The sequence below is a fragment of the Aquarana catesbeiana genome, linkage group LG13 (genome assembly GCF_042186555.1).
Source record: "Aquarana catesbeiana isolate 2022-GZ linkage group LG13, ASM4218655v1, whole genome shotgun sequence".
Taxonomy (NCBI): Eukaryota; Metazoa; Chordata; class Amphibia; order Anura; family Ranidae; genus Aquarana; species Aquarana catesbeiana.
In genome coordinates, this window is record NC_133336.1 from 29,514,674 (window position 1) to 29,537,237 (window position 22,564).

The following is a 22,564-nucleotide window of genomic DNA, read 5'->3' on the forward strand; positions in this document are numbered from 1 at the left end:
TTGTGTTCATTCATAACTGAAGCATAGTAAAATGTGTTTATTTGGCAGGGAGGGTGCCTGGTGCGGCGAGGTCACTACTGAAACCAATCCCCCTTTTTGCAGGGAGGGTGCCTGGTGCGGCGAGGTCATTACTGGAACCGATCCCCTGTATGGCTCTCTCTGCAGCAGCTGAAAGCTGGCTTCTTCTCCTCTCCCTCCTGCCGGCTTTCAGCTGCTGCAGAGAGCTCCATACTGGGGATCGGTTCCAGTAACCGCCCCCCTGCCACACCAAGCACCCTCCCTGAGCACCTAACATTACCCCCTGCATATACTCCCCCCACACACACACACACCACCACCAGTGTGCTGCCTGCTTCCCCCTTCTCCTTTCCACCAGCAGTTGCAGGGACACCATACGATTCTCCAGGATAGAGGGTCCAGTAAATATGTCACATTTACCAGCCCCTTCCTTTCCTGAATGAAGACAATGAATGATGGGTACCGATCACTCACTGTGTTCATTCATAACTGAAGCCTAGTAAAATGTGGTTATTTGGCAGGGAGGGTGCTCGGTGTGGCAGGGGAGCAATTACTGGAAATGATCCCCTGTATGGATCTCTCTGCAGCAGCTGAAAGCTGTCTTCTTCTCCTTCCCCCGCCCGCTGACTTTCAACTGCTGCAGAGAGATCCATACAGCGAATCAATTCCAGTAATTGTACCCCCGCCACACACCAAGCACTCTCACTGGGCACCTAACATTACCCCCTGTGAACCTGGCACAGCCTGGGGGACTGCTACAGTCATGAGGCTTTGTGTCATGCCAGGCAAGTAGGGCCTGATGCATTCGCCGGGCAATACTGTCTGCCAATGGCGCCCATATAAGTGGATGGAGCAGCACCACTTACTCTGTCTGATGGACATGATTGGGGTGCGGTGAAGAAGGACTTCAATGTGAAATCTCTCTCCATATAGGATGAAGCCGGCGGCACAATGCTGATCCACCATAGATCCCAGCTCTGTCCGATGAAAAGGCCCTTGTGCCTTGAGGTGCCAATAAAAATGAATGGGGGACCAGGAGAATGGGCAGCATGGGATGATGGGACTTGTAGTTCTACAATAACCAGGAGAATGGGCAGCATGGGATGATGGGACTTGTAGTTCTACAATAACCAGGAAAATGGGGAGCATGGGATGATGGGACTTGTAGTTCTACACTTACGATGCAGAAGGAAGGGGAAGTTAGCATGCTGGGACTTGTGGTACTACAATCACCATGCAAAAGAACAATCGTCATGCTGGGACTTGTAGTTCTACCCTGACCAGAAGGATGGGGACATGTCATGCTGGGACTTGTAGTTCTACCCTGACCAGAAGGATGGGGACATGTCATGCTGGGACTTGTAGTTCTACAATAGTCAGAAGGAGGGACATGTCATGCTGGGACTTGTAGTTCTACAATAACCAGGATGACGGGACATGTCATGCTGGGACTTGTAGTTCTACAATAATCAGGAGGATGGGACATGTCATGCTGGGACTTGTAGTTCTACAATAATCAGAAGGATGGGACATGTCATGCTGGGACTTGTAGTTCTACAATAATCAGAAGGAGGGACATGTCATGCTGGGACTTGTAGTTCTACAATAATCAGGAGGATGGGACATGTCATGCTGGGACTTGTAGTTCTACAATAGTCAGGAGGATGGGACATGTCATGCTGGGACTTGTAGTTCTACAATAATCAGAAGGATGGGGACATGTCATGCTGGGACTTGTAGTTCTACAATAGTCAGGAGGAGGGGACACGTCATGCTGGGACTTGTAGGATGAAAGCCCCGGATGAGGGGGTGACCCCCTCTGGCACACACACACACAGGGGACACCCCGATATCACTTCCCAACAGCCTCAACTTTCTTGGAACTTCGCCAGTCGGTGACGTCACGACAGCGGAGAGGAAAAATTTAAAAGGAGGGGGCTCGCCTGTCTCCGGGGACCAATCAGAGCCGGGCGTGCCGGGAGGCGGCCAATCAGCGGCGGGCGGACAGTTCCGCGGACCTGACGACCTTCAGGACTCCGGGAATAAAAATGCCGATCGGAGACGGAGAAGGTTTGCTGGAGAGGAGCCGGGAGAGCGGCGACATGGACGGGTGAGTGCGGGCCTGACATGGGGCCCCCGACTGCACTGCAGTGATGGGTTAACCCCCTCCCCCTATGTACTGCTGGGGGCCCCATCTACTGCAATGACAGATTCATTCCCCAACCCCTCCATACTGCCAGGGGAACCTTCTACTGCAATGACAGGTATATCCTCCTCCCATCTGTACTGCTGGGGGCCCCTTCTACTGCAATGATAGAATAAACCCTTTCCCTCTCTCTGCTGCTGGGGGGCCCCATCTATTGCAATGATTGATTAATTCCCTTCTGTAGCGCTGGGGGCCCCATCTATTGCAATGACAGATTCACCCCCCTCCCATCTGTACTGCTGGGGGCCCCATCTACTGCAATGATTAACTCATATCCTTCTGTAGCGCTGGGGCCCCATCTGCTGCAATTATTAATTCACTCCCTTCTATAGTGCTGGGGGCCCCATGTACTGCAATGCTGATGATTGCAGAATTCTCTCCAATAATGCAGAAATCATTGATGGTGCATTGAGTGGACCCTCCCCCCCTTCCCCATGTGCATTATTATGGGGGCCCTATAGATCCTCCTTGGGTGCTGTATATGAACCCCCCCCCCCCCCCCTCTATGTGCTGTGTCATGATCAGCCTGCATGCTGTCTGTACTGCCGCTCCCTTCTGCATGGAGGATGTATCTGCAGGCATTGCTGCCTTCCCTCCAATGCAGTGCCCTGACCAGGCGATCTGTAGATCCATGCAGTGCCCTGACCAGGCGATCTGTAGATCCATGCAGTGCCTGGCAGAGCTCTGACCTCCCATAGAGCTCGTTGTACACCCAGCTGATGGATGGCAGTGGGCTCCATTTACACTCCTATAACATAAGAAGAAGGATCTTTATAGTAGCCATGTGACTGTCATTTTCACAACTCATTGGACTCAGATGTCACTTTCCAGTAAAAGAACAATGAATCCCTTGGAGTGGGGCTGCACCTGCACTGCAAGGGTTAAATGCACATTTACAGTATCTCACAAAAGTGAGTACACCCCTCACATTTTTGTAAATATTTTATTCTAACTTTTCATGTGACAACACTGAAGAAATGACACTTTGCTACAATGTAAAGTAGTGAGTGTACAGCTTGTATAAGGCCCCTTTCACACTGGAGCGGTTTTCAGGCGGTATTGCGCTAAAAATACCGCCTGAAAACCGCCCCTAAACAGCCTCCGCTGTTTGTTCAGTGTGAAAGCCCGAGGGCTTTCACACTGAAGCGGTGCGCAGGCAGGGCGGTGAAAAAAGTCCTGCAAACCTCTTTTTTGGAGCGGTGAAGGAGCGGTGTATTCACCGCTCCTGCCCATTGAAATCAATGGGACAGCGCGGCTATACCGCGGTAATACCGCGGCTATAGCCACGCTGTACGAGGGATTTTAACCCTTTTTCGGCCGCCAGCGGGGGTTAAAACCGCACCGCTAGCAGCCGAATACCACTGCAAGAACGACGGTACAGCAGCGCTAAAAATAGCGCTGTTGTACCGCCGACACCCCCACCGCCCCAGTGTGAAAGGGGCCTAACAGTGTACATTTGTTGTCCCCTCAAAATAACTCAACACACAGCCATTTATGTCTAAACCGCTGGCAACAAAAGTGAGTACACCCCTAAGTGAAAATGTCCAAATTGGGTCCAAAGTGTCAATATTTTGTGTGGCCACCATTATTTTCCAGCACTGCCTTAACCCTCTTGGGCATGGAGTTCACCAGAGCTTCACAGGTTATCACTGGAGTCCTCTTCCCCTCCTCCATGATGACATCACGGAGCTGGTGGATGTTAGAGGCCCTGCGCTCCTCCACCTTCTGTTTGAGGATGTCCCACAGATGCTCAATAGGGTTTAGGTCTGGAGACATACTTGACCAGTCCATCACCTTTACCCTCAGCTTCTTTAGCAAGGCAGTGGTCGTCTTGCAGGTGTGTTTGGGGTTGTTGCTATGTTGGAATACTGCCCTGCAGCCCAGTCTCCGAAGGGAGGAGATCATGCTCGGCTTCAGTATGTGTATAGGAGCTGGCAATTAGCCGACAGCTGAGCGGCAAATCTCAGAGAAGGAAGGGCTGAGTCCATGCCTCCTCCGTTCTGCTGTCCTCCTCCGTTCTTCCTCCATGCCCACTCCGTTCTGCTATACTCCTCCGTTCTTCCTCCATGCCCCCCCCGTTCTACTATCCTCCTCCGTTCTTCCTCCATGCCTCCTCCGTTCTGCTGTCCCCCTCTGTTCTTTCTCCATGCCTCCTCTGTTCTGCTGTCCCCCTCTGTTCTTTTTCCATGCCTCCTCCGTTCTGCTGTCCTCCTCCGTTCTTCCTCCATGCCTCCTCCGTTCTGCTGTCCCCCTCTGTTCTTTCTCCATGCCTCCTCCGTTCTGCTGTCCCCCTCCGTTCTGCTGTCCCCCTCCGTTCTTCCTTCATGCCTCTTCCATTCTGCTGTCCCCCTCCGTTCTTTCTCCATGCCTCCTCCGTTCTGCTGTCCCCCTCCGTTCTTTCTCCATGCCTCCTCCGTTCTGCTGTCCCCCTCCGTTCTTCCTCCATGCCCCCTCCGTTCTGCTGTCCCCCTCCGTTCTTCCTCCATGCCTCCTCCGTTCTGCTGTCCCCCTCAAGGACACATAGAAAACAATTGTTTTTACTTTCTGATATAAAACATATCCAATAAAAAACTGTAAAAAATCTAATTTCTTCAGTTTAGGCCAATATTTTAATCAGTTTAGGCCAAAATGTATTCTGCTACATATTTTTGGTATAAAAAAAAAATGCCAATAAGTGTATATTGATGGGTTTGTGCAATATATATATATATATATGTTATAGCGTCTACAAAATAGGGGATAGTTTTTTTTATTTTTTTTATTTTTTATTTTTTTTACTAGTAATGGTGGCGAACAGCGACTTATAGCGGAACTGCGATATTGCAATGGAAATTCTGACACTAATTGATACTTTTTGGGGACCGGTGATCAGTGCTAAAAATATGCACTGTTCTTTTGTTGGTATTTGATCACCTCAGCGTTTTTTTTTTTTTATGCGCTATAAACAAAAAAAGACCAACAATTTTGAAAAAAAAAACACAATATTTTTTACTTTCTGCCAATGGCGGCCCATCCATTAGGGGCACACGGGGCCCTCCTATCCATATGTCTGGCCCCCTAATCTACATGCAGGGCGCTGGACGCATGGATTCCAATGTCACAGTTGTGAGACAATAGCAAATGAATATTCTCTATTGTGACACTGATCCTCATCCCGGCCAGGGAAGCGGGTCTTGAGACCCACCGATTGGCTAAAAGGACAGGTGATCCTATTGGACGCCTAGGAGGAGGGAGGAGACGCACAGCGGATGGCACCATGATGCAGAGGAGAAGCGATGGAAGCCGCCGCCCGTAGGAGCGCTGCCTGCCCGCGACCTAGATGGGGGAGGGGTGTGGGTGGTCCCCCGACCGACAGGGTGGGGGGGATTGCAGCTGGCGGACTGAACGGGAGGGGGGGGATGTTTGCCGCCAAAAAAAATAGAGCCGCCACTGCTTTCTGCTATAAAACATATCCAATTAAAAAAATCTAATTTGAGCCAATATGTATTCCGCTACATGTCTTCTTTGGTAAAAAAAAAAATTCCCAATAAGCGTATATTGATTGGTTTGCGCAAAAGTTATAGCGTCTACTAACTATGGGATTTTTTTTTTTTTAATTAGTAATGGCGACGAACAGCAACTTATAGCAGGACTGCAGTACTACGATGGACATTCTGACACTTTTGACATTTTTTTGGGAACCGGTGACACTAGAACAGTGTCAAAAAATATGCACTGTCACTGTACCAATGACACTGGCTGGGAAGGGGTTAACATCAGGGGCGATCAAAGGGTTAACTGTGTGCCTAGCCTGTGTTTCTGTGTACTATGGGAGGTGCTTTTAGTAGGGGGAAGGCGTGGATCCATGTCCATGCTTTGCAGGAACACAGAATCCATGCCTTCTCTCCTGTCAGAATGGAAATCTGTCTTGTTTACATACAGACTGCCATTCTGCCTTTGTAACGAATGATCGGCGGGTGCCAGTGGACATCGAGTCTGGGGCACCCACTGTGTATAATCACAGCAGGATTGAGGTGCTGGCAGTGCGCATGCGTGCCCCCTGCCTGGAAGAGCCAAATCACGTTTATATACGTGATCCGGCGCACAGCTGCCGCCGTGTAGCAGTAAAACTGCTATGGGGCAGACAGCAAGTGGTTAAAAAAAAAAAAAAATTTTATCCCTTACAAGAACCCATAGCAATTTAATGCTCATAAAAATGCATGTCAACACACATAAAGATGTACGCCAATGGAAGGCAGTGCACATCCATTTTTTGTAGCATTTTAAATTCATGTTTATGAGTGAACAGGCCCTATGGCAGTTAGCATGCAGTGTCCCATGCTACGGACATTCCTCCAACATAGCAATGTGCACCAAGCCTTATTATTCTGTAATCTGAGATAAGAACTAGGAGGGCTTAATGGATTCATTGAGATAACACAGGAAGCCAGCACAGGAGAGCTCTGAATTTCTAACAAGAGCAAAAGGGTGTTTTTTTCACTTATCGAACAGATATAACGAAACGCTTTCTATGGTGTATTTAGAAGAGCAAAAGGGGAATTTGATTGTTAGAGTTTGCATACATGTTAATCAGTGTATATAATGTGGGACTGTTGTATGCATGAAACACTTTGTGGTGTATTTATAAAAAAAAAAAATGACATAGCTGTTCTTCCATGAAACCATATTTGTTCCATACGAATGGGAAAAACAAATGTTCTCAGGCTATACTCCCTGCAGATCAAATGTTTGAATAGGAAAAATACCACATTATGACCACTAGATGGAGCTAACGATCATACTTATTTCCTATGAAAGTCAGCACCATCTAGTGGCTGCAATGTGATATTTTACCCATCCACACATTTAATCTACAGAGAATATAGTACGGGAACATTCAATTTTGCCCCATTCGCACGGAACAAATGTACGGGCAGATTCAATAGGTGAACATCTATGTGAATTTTATTGTAAATACATCCCCTTGTGTATACTAAAAAAGGGGGGAGAATAATGAATTGATCCCCGGCAGATTGTGTAAGTTTGCCCACTTACAAAGAAATGAAGGGTCTATAATGTTTATCATAGGTGTATTTTAAATGATAGAGACAGAATATCAACCAAAAATCCAGAAAAAAACACATGATACAAATGTTATAAATTGAGTTGCAGTTCAGTGAGTAAAATAAGTATTTGATCCCCAAGCAAAACATGACTTAGTACTTGGTGGAGAAACCCTTGTTGACAAGCACAGAGGTAAGACGTTTCTTGTAGTCGGTGACCAGGTTTGCACACATCTCAGGAGGGATTTTGGTCCACTCTTCTTTACAGATCTTCTCTAAATCCTTAAAGCAGAGTTCCACCCAAAAATGTAAATTGTAGGATTAAGGTCTGGATCCTGGCTAGGCCATTCCATGACCTCAATGTGCTTCTTCTTGAGCCAATCCTTTGTTGCCTTGGCGGTATGTTTTGGGTCATTGTCATGCTGGAAGACCCATCCACAACCCATCTTCAGTGTTCTGGCTGAGGGAAGAAGGTTCTCATCCAAGATTTTACAATACATGGCCCTGTCCATTGGTCCCTCAGTGCGGTAAAGTCAGCCTGTACCTTTAGCAGAGAAACAGCCACAAAGCATAATGTTTCCACCTCCGTGCTTGACTGTAAGGATGGTGTTCTTAGGGTCATAGTCAGCATTTTTCTTCCTCCAAACACGGCGAGTCTCCTTCCTCAAGAAGGCACATGTACATTCATTCCAATGAACATCTAAATGATTCAGAGAAGGATTGGGAGAAAGTGCTGTGGTCAGATGAGACCAAAATTGAGCTCTTTGGCATTAACTTGACTCGCCATGTTTGGAGGAAGAAAAATGCTGACTATGACCCTAAGAACATCATCCCTACAGTCAAGCGCGGAGGTGGAAACATGATGCTTTGGGGCTGTTTCTCTGCTAAAGGTACAGGCTGACTTTGTGCATTGAGGGGCCAAGTATTGTAAAATCTTGGATGAGAACCTTCTTCCCTCAGCCAGAACACTGAAGATGGGTCATGGATGGCTCATCCAGCATGACAATGACCCAAAACTTACCACCAAGGCAACAAAGGAGTGGCTCAAGAAGAGGCACATTGAGGTCATGGAGTGACCTAGTCAGTCTCCAGACCTTAATCCTATAGAACGTTTATGGAGGGAGCTGAAACTTCGAGTTTCCAAGCGACAGCTAAGAAACCTTAAGGATTTAGAGAAGATCTGTAAAGAAGAGTGGACCAAAATCCCTCCTGAGATGTGTGCAAACCTGGTCATCGACTACAAGAAACGTCTGACCTCTGTGCTTGCCAACAAGGGTTTCTCCACCAAGTACTAAGTCATGTTTTGCTTGGGGATCAAATACTTATTTCACTCACTGAACTGCAACTCTATTTATAACATTTCTATCATGTGTTTTTTCTGGATTTTTGGTTGATATTCTGTCTCTATCATTTAAAATACACCTATGATACAAATTATAGACCCTTAATTGTATATATAGCATGACCCTGCCTTCTTTGTTTTTTGCACACTATTTGGTATACAGAGTGTGTATATAGTGTATACCTTCTGTGTTTTCTGGTATATCCTGTTCTTGTATATACTCATGCTGTCATTAGTGTAAACATTATTTGTATTTAGTGTATACCTCCTCCGCTGTTTTCTATGCATGCAGTGGTATTGTGCTTTGTGTGTATGCAGTATTAATGTATATGGACGGTGCCAATATTTCTGTTTTTTCACTCAACTGTCCATTGACATTTTAGGAGGAGCACCCGCTGTGTCCACTGATGTATTCCCCCTGCAGCCAGAGCCCCAGACGCGGATATGCCGGGCGGTGTGCGTTGGGTGCCTTCCAGCGATCCCTCTGACTACCAGTCGCAGAAACAATGCAAGAGGACATCGTTTGCCTTCTACCAGGCGGTGCGGGACCTGCTGCCAGTCTGGGTGCTGGAGGACATGCGTCTGATGGAGGCCCTGCACTGGGAGGAGGGTGGTCGGGTCAGCTCCTACACCCCCTCCGAAGCTCTGCTCTATGCACTGGTCCACGACCACTTGGCCTATGCCCGTTACCTGCTCAGCCACTTCCCCCATGATGCCCTGGCCGTGCCCAGCAAAAGCTTCAGCTGCTGCCAGTCAGCGGCTCCCCATCTCAGCATGGCCGTACGCTACGACCGGGCGCCGATCCTGCGTGAGATCCTGGTCACCCTGCGGACTTTCCCCCCCTCCAACCGGGCTGCCTACCTCAACAGGCATGGGTGCCAGCGGGTGGAGATGGGCAAGACCCCCGTGCACCTGGCCTGCGAGCTGCAAAGAGCCGAGTGCCTGGCCCTGCTGTTGGGGCACGGCGCCTGCCCCTACGCCAAGGACTGCAGCGGCGACACCCCCTTGGACTACCTGTTGCAGCTCATCCGCAGCAGCCCGCAGGACATGCGTCTCAAGCGGCTGTGCCTGGACTCGCTCCTTCTCTACATGCCCGGGAGGCTACCCCCTACCACCCGCCACAGACTGCAGGAGGACCACGATGCCTGGAGGGAGGCGCTGGGCCAGGAGCTGTACGCCTGGTTAGCCGGTGCCTCTCCCCCCAATCTCTTCACCATATCAATGCAGAACCTGCTCAGGGCCCTGCCAGCGAACAGATTCCCCGAGGCCCTGGAGGAGCTGCCCCTGCCCGATTTTCTGAGACCCCTGGCCTTAAAAAAGCAAATCCCAAAATAGAACCCTTGCAGTGGACATGTGCCTGGACTGCGCATGCAGCAACCACTTACGTGGACGGTGTTGACATTACCCGCGTCGTATTCTTTTACATTGCTATTTAACACTAATGACATACTTTCCTTTAAAGAAAAGGCAAAACACCTGTGTGAGAAGCTGCTGATGGAAGCGGTCACCCCCCCCCGACCTACTAGTCCTTGGGCAGTGACAATGCAAAACTATTACATGGAATAGCAGCTTCCATCAGAAGCTTCTGACGCAAGTATTTTGCTTTGTGAGGTTACCTTTTATTCTTTTTTTTTATAGAACTACAGGTATCAGCATGGCCTCACATTTTTATCTTCGTCATGATTTCAATGGTGGTAATATTGCATTAGCACAAAGGTAGCTGCCCATGCTCCAAGTCTTCAAGACATGCTGAGACTTGTAGTTCCACCAACTTTTGAGAGGCCTGATGGCTTTGGAGCTTCTGTAGAACTACAAGTGTCAGCAGTCTGTAAGGCTCACCACACACAAAAAAATCTGATTGTACAATCTCTTTTAGCTCTACCAACAACTATGTAGTCTGCTTGATTGGGGACAGATTGATTGGGTAGATTAGGTAGGTCCTGATATTACAAAGTTTTAGTAAATCTGAAGTTGATTGTATAGAGATTGTATGGTCCAGATTGTAACATGTATTATCAGCTTTGGTTTTGGATAGAGTAATGAGTGGTCAGAACCCCTTGACAGTTTTTTTTTTTTTTTTTGCTGTCTGTGTCCTGTTGGGGAGTATTTCGCTCACTTCCTGTTGAGCAGACACAACAGGAAGTGAGAATGAGAGGGGAAAGGGTGTCCCTATTGAAGGGTTCCCCTCACTTCCTGTATCAATAAAAACGATGGACTTTCAAATCCAAGAGACAATGATCATCCAGGGGCAAATGAAGGGGGTAAATGTCCACAGACAGCAATAAAAACCCGACAGGGATTCTCACCCTTTCACGCTTTATCCAAAACTATAAAAAACAGCTTTGGCTTTTGATAGACTTTAAAGCTGAAGTGCCAAAAAAGCCAATCAGATTCTTCTTTATTTTTTCATTAATCTTAGGCTTGAAAAGCCTCTGATTGGCTGCCGTGGCAAAACACCCCCACACTTTTCCTGCAGCTTTACGAGACCATTGAGGTGTTCCATTTTTGCAGAATGTATTTTTACACTGGATAATAATGCAGACTGGGTGGCACTGTAGACCACAAATGTATTGTACAAATTGTATTGCCGAGGGCACTAAAGATTGTAGTTATGAAAAAAATTTGCAGAGCTTTTTGTCCTGTGAAAATACATGTACAAAATGGGCAAAAACCAATGTTATTAGGCTATTTTCTCTCCAGGCCAAATGTTATTCTTTATACAGAATAGAATGAATCAGGAAAACACTGCATTATGGCCACTAGATGGAGCTGATGATCATAGGAAATAATTGCTTATCCACCATGATCGTCCGCTCCATCTAGTGGTCAAAAGGTGGTATTTTCCTGATTTACTCTATTCTATATGAAGAATAACATTCGACCTGGAAAGAAAAAGTCTAATAACTTTAGCCTTTGCCCTATCTGCACAGAATGAGTGAACATGCAGTTTCACAGGACAAAAAGCTCAGCTAATTTTTCATATATACACCCCTTAGTTTCCGTTCAATTTGCCTCTCTGATTCAAAGACACGGTACTGAGGGGGGGTTCCACCGCGCTTGCATTGTCATTATTTAATCAATTAACAGGAAGCTGCCCTGTTTGAGGCAGAATTCATAAACCACCTCCCTCCCGCTAGTACCTTTTATTGTGCTCCCCTGCCACTTTATTGGTGTCCTCAAAATTGTTGCTACTTCGGGGTAAGGGGGAGCATGTGACCTTCTCCCTCTCCAGGAGAAAACAGGGCACGGGCCTGAGTGGCCAATCACAATTTCCGAACACCACTATGTGAGGGAAAGGAAGGAGCTCATTAGCCCTGTGTAAGCTCTGACATGGAGCTTACACAGGGATTAGACTCCGTGCTCTGCTCAGGACAGGGCAGCAAGGTGAAGGAAAGTATCAATGGGTGATATAAGAGAGGCGAATGGAGGAAACTGCCATGCCCTGGTCAGTGTTTGTTAATTGCTGCTTACTTTGCACTCAAAAGATATTTTTGAGTTTTTATTCTTCGGGATAAAACTTTACTTTGTACAGCTGATTTTTTTTAATGTAAAATAAAAGGGCTACAGTTTTGTTAAACCACTGGCTGAGTACAAAAAGGGAAATAAGGCAACTGACATGGTGGCCCTCTTTCCTGGTGGCCTGTCAGTGGTGGACAATGTTGTATTGGTTAAATGATCATGGGGGACATTTCTAACACTTGTGCAGGCTGAAAAGACAGTTAAACAGTGAAAATCATGCAGTCCTAAAATAAGTTGTCTTATCTTCAGACTGAGCAGTATCTGTTAATGTCCTCAATTTAGCCAAATGTTTCATAGTACCTGAAATAGGAACTGCATTGCCCATAGCAACCAAAGTAAATTTGCCTTAACTGTCGCTAGTCAAGAAGCTCATTGGTTGCTATGGGCAATATGGACAGTTCCTCATTCAGACATTTTCATATATAAGGCTTGTTTTATCATGGGCTCTAGGTTTATTTTGTAATGGTGCATTCCAAAAAATGGGTGAGCTGTGCAAGAGGATTCATTTTACTTCAGAAAACGACCGTGTCCCAAGGCAGAAAAGTGTGTGTTACTTCACTAAGCACAGGCAATGGTTTTGTGTTGGCGGCCATTTTTTTTTCTGAAGAAATAATTACGATGATCATTTTGTGTAAGCGTTCACAAGGCTGCAGCCTGTAAATGCACTGGCTCAGTATCAATAGTCCCCTCATAATATATAATATCACTGTTGAAGATGGCTTCCTCAGTTTTGTGTGGTCATTGTGAGCATTCATGAACCTGCGGCCTGTAAATTCACTGGCTCCATATCATTAGTCCCCCCCATACTAAATAATATCACTGTTGAAGATGGCTTCCTCAGTTTTGTGTGGTCATTGTGAGCGTTCATGAATCTGCGGCCTGTAAATTCACTGGCTCCATATCATTAGTCCCCTCATACTAAATAACATCACTGTTGAAGATGGCTTTTTCAGTTTTGTGCGGTCATTGTGAGCGTTCACAAGGTTGCAGCCTGTAAGTTCACTGGCTCAATGTCCCCTCATACTCTATAATATCACTGTTGAAGATGGCTTCCTCGGTTTTGTGCGGTCATGAGGCTGTGGCCTGTAAATTCACTTAAGGGCCTGCCTTAACTTCATTAGTCCCCTTATACTAATAAATTGCACTTGTGAAGATGGCTTCTTCCACTTTGTGTGGTCAGAGTGAGCGTTCACAAGGCTGCAACCTGTATATTCATTAAGGGCCTGGCCCGATGTATAATAAATAATGGAGATGGCTTCCTCCATTTTGCACAGCCAGAGTAGGTGTTCCTGAGGCTGCGGTCTGTATATTCACTTGAGAGAATAGTTAAATGTCATTAGTCCCCTCATAATAAACAATATCACTCTTGAAGTTGGTTTCCCTCCATTTTCTGCAGCCAGAGTGAGCATTCATGAGGCTGTGGCCTGCAAATTCATTGAGGGCCTGGCTTGACTTCATTAGTTCCCTCAAACAAACAAATGGCACTCTTCAAGCACTCTCCCTTCATTTTGAGGAGTCACAATGAGCAGTCCTGAAGCTGCAGCCTGTAAATTCACTTGAGAGCGTGGCTAAATTTTATTAGTCCCCTCATATTAAACAATAGTCCTCTTTTAAGATAGCTTCCTCCATTTTGTGCCACCAGAGTGAGCGTTCACGAGGCTGCGGCCTGTAAATTCACTCAAGGCTCTGGTTTAATGGCAATAGTCCCCCTCATGATAAATAATAACACTTCTAAAGGTAGCTTCATCTATTTTGTGCAGCCAGAGTGAGCATTCACAAGGCTGCGGCCTGTAAATTCACTTGAGGGCCTGGCTCAATGTCAATAGTTCCCTCATCATAAATAATAACACTTCTAAAAGAGGCTTAATACATTTTGTTCAGCCAGAGTGAGCATTAGCCTGGCTCCGTTCCATTAGTCCCTTTATATTAATTACTATCACTCTTGACAATGGCTTTCTCCATTTTGTGTACAGTTTCTTCACAGCTTCACCCATTTTTTGCAGAGAACCCATTAAAAAGTCTCAGGTTATGATATAATTTGCACTAGTTCATATCGGTGCGTTTCATGTAGCAGAATTTGGACCCTGTGTTTTAAATCTGAGGGGGGTGTGGAGGTGTCTGCAGCATTCTTGGCAACCAGTCAGCTTTTATCAGCCATTTTCTAGTGAAGCTTAACCATGAAAACTAGCACCTAATTGGTTGCCATGGGTGACGCCATATTTTACACACTTCCCTCCAGCTGAAAGGCACTGGGCCTGCCATTCTTTAAAGCAGGGTGTAGATATTACCGGAAATGCAATGTACCAATGAGCACTTTACAGAATGTACAATACGACGGATATTATATATATATTGGGGTGTGCATGTAAATATACGTGTCGTGTGCCTGAAGCTGATCTCCGTTTACCTCAGATTTTTATTTTCCAGTACTGTATGTACTTTTTATGTATAACATATTTTATTTATTTCTCATCTTTGTTATGCTGAACAATAAAACTGAACTGCGATGGTCTGTGTTTTTTCCAGGCCTAACCGTTATCCCAAAAAAATCTTTACAATTTCAAATGAAGAAATTTACTTGTGCAAAAACATATAGCAAGAGAGGATATCTGCTTAACCTGAAAACCCCCAGGATGTTGCTAGGCCGTTGCTGAGTGAGGCCTAGCTATTACTGCTTACCTTCACCATCACAAGAGTGAGGTCTCAAACTCTGAGCTCAGGGCTACTGCATCAGGGAAAGAAAGAGCATGTGGGGAGGTTTGATTCAGAGAAAGAGCTCGCTTCTGTGATAGTGAAGGTGAACAGTGATAGCTAGGCCTTGCAAAGCAATGACCTGGGGGTTTTCAAGTCAGGCTTCATGAGGTACACAAATGGCCTACACCTATAGCAACGGTATGTTTCAGTCTTGGTCAGAGCTGCACAGCTGGTTTTGTTTTTCAGACTACCCTCATCACTGCATAGGCAGTTTTTTGGTAAAGGTGAACTAATCCTTTAAGCTCAGATCAATAGCAGGGAAGAGTGAGCGCACATGATGGGGTTTGAATTGGCTGGGGGTGCCTTATGCCGCGTACACACGAGCGGACTTTACGGCAGACTTTGCCCGGCGGACTTTATGAAGGACTTTCCGAATGAACGGACTTGCCTACACACAATCCACCAAAGTCCGTCGAATTTGTACGTGATGACGTACGACCGGACTAAAACAAGGAAGTTCATAGCCAGTAGCCAATAGCTGCCCTAGCGTGGCTTTTTGTAAGTCGAACTAGCATACAGACGAGCGGACTTTTCGACCGGACTCGAGTTCGACCGATAGATTTAAAACATGTTTCAAATCTAAGTCCGTCCAACTTTTGAGAAAACAAAGTCCCCTGGAGCCCACACACGATCGAATTGTCCGATGAAATCCCGTCCGCCGGGCAAAGTCTGCCGTAAAGTCTGCTTGTGTGTACGCGGCATTAGCAACATCTGAGAAACAAAGCAGGGTGGGATGATGCCATCTCTGGAAGTTTTTCAATCCAGTTTCAGGAGTTACATAAATGGCCTACACCTACAGCAAGGGCATTATTCAACTTTGTCCATTTGTTTCAGCTATATGCGCCCCTTACCTGCACAGGCAGGTTTTGGTAAAGGTGAACTAACCCTTTAAAGCTTGGTGAATTGAGTTTATGTCTAGACCGATTTCTGGCAAACATCCAAATGCAGCACACACCCAGATTATAGACATCGTTACAGGGTAAGTGACGTTTTAGGCATACATGATTGACAGGCGTAAAAGACTGACTCGGGGTGCAGTTTGCAGTTACATGTTCCTTAAGACCTTGGAGTCTAGAACAAACCTGAGAGTTACGACTTCCACTGTACAGCCTGGTGTAACTTTGCCGTTAGCTGTGTAACTTGTACAAATATGTCAGCTGGATTGTTGATGAAGATAAAGAGTTTGTAGATGTAGTGCTCCTGCCTGTGTTCATTATAGGAGAGGCAGGTGAGAAAGAATGTGAATCATGGGAGAGGTATGTAAAGAGAACCTTCCATCAGAAGTGGAAGAGCACCTGTCTATGTCCATAACTAAAGAACCAGGTGAGTACCTGCCCCAGTCATTGAAGGTAAAGAGCACCTGTCTCTATATACTGCTAGAGAAACAGGTATAAGGCACCTTCCATCATTGTAACAGATGAGATTGTGGCTGTAGATGTGCATCTGCCAGTTACTGGAGAGGCCAATAAAGAGCATCTACCTATGTTATTTATAAGATAGTTAAGTAAATAGCACCAGTCTGTGTCAATCATTAGAGAGAGAAAGGGAACTTGCCTGTTTTAATGGGAGAAGTAAAGAGAACTTGCCTATGTTATTCATGAGATAAGTAGGTAAGGAGCGCTAGTCTATGTTTTTCATTAAAGAAGTAGTTAAAAAAAAAAAAAACAATGTTTTTAACAGGAGAGGTAAGTAATGAGGTCTGTGTCCATCATTGAAGAGGTAGGTAAAGGAAACCTGCCTATGTTGGTAGTTGGAGAGGTAGGTAACACACACCAGTCTATGTCCATCATTGGAGAGGTAGGTAAAGGAAACCTGCCTATGTTACTAAAGGGAGATGTAGGTTAATCAACTAGTCCATGTCCATAATTGGAGAGATAGGTAAAGGGAACCTACTTATGTTATTAATGGGAATGGTAGGCCAAAAGTACTGGTCCATGTCCATCATTGAGGTAGGTAACACATGCTAGTCCATGTCCATCATTGGAGAAGTAGGTAAAAGGAACCTGCCTATGTTATTAATGGGAGAGGTACAGTGCCCTGAAGAAGTATTCATAACCCTTGAAATTTTCCACATTTTGTCATGTTACAACCAAAAACGTAAATGTATTTTATTGGGATTTTATGTGATAGACCAACACAAAGTGGCACATAATTGTGACGTGGAAGGAAATTGATAAATGGTTTTCCACATTTTTTTACAAATAAATATGTGAAAAGTGTGGTGTACATTTGTATTCAGCCCCCCTGAGTCAATACTTTGTAGAACCACCTTTCACTGCAGTTACAGCTGCAAGTCTTTTTGGGAATGTCTCTACCAGATTTTCACATCTAGAGAGTAACATTTTTTGCACATTCTTCTTTGCAAAATATCTCAAGCTCTGTCAGATTGGATAGAGCGTCTGCAAACAGCAATTTTCAAGTCTTTCCACAGATTCTCAATTGGATTTAGGTCTGGACTTTGACTGGGCCATTCTAACACATGAATATGCTTTGATCCAAACCATTCCATTGTAGCTCTGGCTGTATGTTTAGAGTCGTTGTCCTGCTGGAAGGTGAACCTCCGCCCCAGTCTCAAGTCTTTTGCGGACTCTAGCAGGTTTTCTATCTAAGATTGCCCAGTATTTGGCTCCATCCATCTTCCCATCAACTCTGACCAGCTTCTCTGTCCCTGCTGAAGAAAAGCATCCTCACAACATGACGCTGCCACCATCATGTTTCACAGTGGGGATGGTGTGTTCAGGATGATGTGCAGTGTTAGTTTTCCACCCCACATAGCATTTTGCTTTTAGGCCAAAAAGTTAAATTGATGTGCCTTTCTTGCAACAATGGCTTTCTTCTTGCCATAAAGGCCAGATTTGTGGAGAGCACGACTAATAGTTGCCCTGTGGACAGATTCTCCCACCTGAGCTGTGGATCTCTGCAGCTCCTCCAGAGATACCATAGGCCTGTTGGCTGCTTCTCTGATTAATGCTGTCTTTGCCAGTTTAGATGGACGGCCATGTCTTAGTAGATTTACAGTTGTGCCATACTCTTTCCATTTTCCGATGATGGATTGAATAGTGCTCCGTGAGATATTCAAATCTTGGAATATTTTTTTTATAACCTAACCCTGCTTTAACCACTTGCCGACTGGCTCACGCCGATATACATCAGCAAAGTGGCACAAGTGTGCAAAACAACGTATCCGTACGTCGCTCCATCATCCGCGGCTAGCGTGCCCTCGGGTCCCGCTGACTCAATGTCTGCCGGTGGCCCGCAATCGTGGCACAGAGAGGCAGAACGGGGAGATACCTATGTAAACAAGGCATTTCCCTGTTCTGCCTAGCAACATGATAGGGATCCACTGCTCCCAGTGATCGGGAGCAGTGATCTCTGTCATGTTCTAGTGAGCCCATCCCCCCCTAAAGTTAGAACATGCTGAAGGAACACAGTTAACCCCTCGATCGCCCCCTAGTGTTTAACCCCTTCCATGCCAGTGACATTTACACAGTATTCAGTGCATTTTTATAGCACTGATCGCTGTATAAATGTCAATGGTCCCAAAATGTATTTTTTATTTTATTTATTTCAGTTACTTATATAGCGCCGTCAATTTACGCAGCGCTTTACATATACATTGTACATTCACATCAGTCCCTACCCTCAAGGAGCTTACAATCTAAGGTTCCTAACTCACATTCATACATACTAGGGACAGTTTAGACAGGATCCAATTAACCTACCAGCATGTCTTTGGAGTGTGGGAGGAAACCGGAGTACCCGGAGGAAACCCACGCAGGCACAGGGAGAACATGCAAACTCCAGGCAGGTAGTGTCGTGGTTGGGATTCAGTGACCCTTCTTACTGCTAGGCGAAAGTGCTACCCACTACACCACTGTGCCGCCAAATAGTGTCAAAAGTGTCCGATCTGTCCGCCGCAATGTCGCAGTCACAATAAAAATCACAGATTGCCGCCATTGCTAATAAAAAAAAATATATATTAATAAAAATGCCATAAATCTATCCCTTATTTGTAGACGCGATAACTTTTGCGCAAACCAATCAATTATTGCAATTTTTTTTTTTTTACCAAAAATATGTAGAAGAATACATATTGGCCTAAACTGTGGAAGAAATTTGTTTTTTATATATATTTTTGGGGGATATTTATTATAGCAAAAAAGTAAAAAATGTTTTTTTTTCAAAATTGTCACTCTTTTTTTTGTTTATAGCGCAAAAAATAAAACCGCAGCGATGATCAAATACCACCAAAAGAAAGCTCTATTTGTGGGAAAACAAGGACGTCAATTTTGTTTGGGTACAATGTTGCACGACCGCGCAATTGTCCGTTAAAGCGACGCAGTGCCGTATCGCAAAAAAGGGCTTGGTCAGGAAGGGGGTAAATCCTTCCGGGGCTGAAGTGATTAAACGTCGCCACTAATTTAAACCTGACCTGTCTGGTGTGTTCCTTGGCCTTCATGATGCCGTTTGTTCACTAAGGTTCTCTAACAAACCCCTGTGGGCTTCACAGAACAGCTGTATTTATATCAAGATTAAATTACACACAGGTGGACTCTATTTAATATCTAGGTGACTTCTGAAGGAAAATGGTTCCACTAGATTTTAGTTAGGCGTATCAGAGTAAAGGAGGCTGAATACAATTTAATGCCACACTTTTCAGATTTGAATACTTATCTGACTATCATTTTTTTTCTCTGGCCACCATGATGTTTTCATTTTCTCGTTAACTGAAAGGCCAAAAATGGTTGTGTGTTTGGGTGACCGGCACACTTTACCTTGGGCGGTGACTAATTACGTTCACAAGTAAAACACAACTTTGTCCTATCTCCTTATCACTGGAACACACAGATTCACACTTCAACAAAACAGGAGTAGGGGCCCGCCACCAATTCTCTTATCTGCCATTCATAGCAATCCCACGCTACCAGCCGCCACCCAGTGCCTTTGTTTTTCACTCAAAGAGTGATGGTGATACACAACACACCCAGCAATACTAGAACATACTGAAACACGTTTTCTTCTGAGTATCTGTACCATGTACATGACCGCTCTTTTCATAAAAGTTTTATTTGAATTATCTTGGAAATATTGGAATATCAATTATTTAATTATTAATTAATATTGGAAATCTCAATTGTTGTACAGTATGATCATTTATGGAGGTAGGGTGACACCATCAATTGGCTTAGTGATGGTGGTCAGTTTAACAAACATTTTGGAGGAAATATCTCAGCACTGAAGGTATGCAACAGTCTGGCAGCCATTTTGAACAGGCTTTTGTTAACATCAGATGTATTTTGCATTGCCATAGAAGTCTATCGGAACTCAAAATGAGTTTGAAGCAGGTCAGATGCACCTGTTAATGCATTCTAAAATGATCTCAGAAGGAGTCTCAAACTTAAGTCAAATTCATACCGTTTACACAGACCCAAAGCCTGTTAACATAGGCCATTTGGGTTAAAACACTGATTCTGGTGGGCAAGCGCAGAGCAAATATCCCAGTTCACTATGCTACACACAACCTCTGATAATCTAAAATGAGTGCTCTTAGAGACTCCCAACAATGCATCCATCCATGTCACTGTTCTGGCTCCCTTCCAAACTTTACCCTTCTTCCCTGAGCCCTCTCATGTTGCATACTGTAGCTTGGGCCCTGGGACTTGGTCTGTTATTCAGGCAACCTGATGTCTCAGTTTCTCCCTCTCATTCCACTCCTGAACAAGCCCTTACTTCCTCCAGGGTTTGAACAACCACATGTTTTCTTGTGGTGGCCTGCCCAAGGGTTCTCACAGGCCCGTCAGGTCTCACACTCTCCCCTCCTGGCCTTCGCCCTAGTAGACTCATGAAGCGCCTCGTTCGGAATTTTCCTGCTTTATGCAGCTTTGCCACTGGATAGCCATTCTTAGACGTAATTGTTCTTATCCATTCGAGACAACAACCTTTGAACATATCTACATTTCTGTGGTCTACTCCTCTTTAAATGCCTCCCACACCCCTCTCATATATCCCTAAATGGGGGTAAGATATAACCTACTCTACTGATCCTAAAGATTGGAGCAAAGTCTGGTCCATTTTAGCAAAATGCTCCTTCAATGCTTTTACTCTGGAGGCGGCCTATAAATTCCTACTACGCTGGTACTGGTCTCACCCGCATTGCCCATTTGAACTCGTCGTATAGCGATAGAGGTTTCCGGGGCTGCGGCGAGATCCACATCTGGTGGTCCTGCCCCTGCCTGGTGTGGTTCTGGTTGAGGGTTTTTTGGTCTTTTATGTACACCTTTTCATGTGCCCATTCACAAGGACCCTAAGCATGTACTTTTCCACTGCCCAGTCTTGGGCCTTATTCCTTACCAGCAGAAACTGGCTATTTATCTCTTCAAAACTGGCAAACGTGCAATAGCAGAGCTTGGAAAAAACCCTCAGTCCCATTAGCGGAGGTGAAGAGCATCTTGACTACCCTAATGATTAATGAAACCAATCATTTACAAAATGATCAATGACCTGTATCCTTCATGGTTCTCACCCTAAATTCTTCAAAGTGTGGGCCCCACGGTAGTCATATGCTCTTCCGACCCTGCACCTGACTAGTCTGAGTAATCCTGGCTAACTCTCTACGCTCTTCAACCTGCAGGAACTTTCTTTTCTAGACCTGTCTATTTCTTAGTTCTTCGCTCTACTTGCCTTTCTCTTCTTCATCTTCTTACCACCCCCTTTTTTTTTCTTCTTCTTCCCCCCCCCCCCCCCCCACCTCCTGGTCTAGATTTAGGTTGGGTTCTTCCTCGAATAGGTGGAGTCCGACTGCACCCAGTTGCATAGTTGCCAACATTGACAAAACATTTTTAGGGACACTTTTTTGGCTGTAGGCAGAGTCCTATTATAATTAGGGGGCGGGGCATGCATTTGTAGGCGTGGCACAGGGGAAAGTAAAAATGTGCCGCGTCGAAAAATGGGCATGGTTTACACAAATAGTGGGCCGTGTCTTAAGTGGGCGTGGCTCAAAGGGGGTGTGGTTAGAGTCTTAGATGATAGAGGGATGGAGAGGGAAAGGGGGGGGGAGAGGGATGGAGGGACAGCTGGCCCAGATCCTACACAACAATGGAAATATATGTATTCTAGAAAGTTTAACAACCAGCAGATAAAGATACTCCAAACACCTGGTGTTAGCATTTCAATCATACCGGCACCATGGTTGTTATGGTGTCAGGATGATTGAAGTGCATTATTTCTATTATTACATTGTAATATAAAATGAAATCATTCAACTCACCATAATGTCGAATCAGTGGGATCCCTGAGCGTGTCACCTGCCACGTCGCCTGCCACCAGCCGTCCGTCATGCATCAGGTGCCCCCAGCAGAGTCCGTCCTTGCATCAGGTGTCCCAGCAGAGCCCCCCCCTTACATCAGGTGTCACCAGCGGAGCCCCCCTTACATCAGATGTCCCCAGCGGTGCCCCCCTTACATCAGATGTCCCCAGCGGTGCCCCCCTTACATCAGATGTCCCCAGCGGTGCCCCCCTTACATCAGATGTCCCCAGCAGAGCCCCCCTTACATCAGGTGTCACCAGCGGAGTCCCCCTTACATCAGATGTCCCCAGCAGAGCCGCCCTTACATCAGGTGTCCCCAGCGGAGCCCCCCCTTACATCAGGTGTCCCCAGCGGTGCCTCCCCCTTACATCAGGTGT

At 45.7% G+C, this 22,564-nt stretch overlaps 1 protein-coding gene across 1 annotated transcript; it reads left to right on the forward strand.

The window, feature by feature from the left end:
* The first annotated feature begins 1,976 nt into the window (after positions 1–1,976).
* On the forward strand, positions 1,977–11,352 carry ANKRD9 (ankyrin repeat domain 9). Its single transcript, XM_073610553.1, has 2 exons — positions 1,977–2,128; positions 8,992–11,352. Exon 2 carries the CDS (start codon positions 9,053–9,055, stop codon positions 9,941–9,943), a length of 891 nt encoding a protein of 296 aa, XP_073466654.1. The 5' UTR covers positions 1,977–2,128; positions 8,992–9,052; the 3' UTR covers positions 9,944–11,352.
* The last annotated feature ends 11,212 nt before the right edge of the window (positions 11,353–22,564 follow it).

Coding starts and splice junctions, on each gene's coding strand:
- ANKRD9 (XM_073610553.1), top strand. CDS start 9,053: ATGCCGGGCGGTGTGCGTTGGGTGCCTTCCAGCGATCCCTCTGACTAC.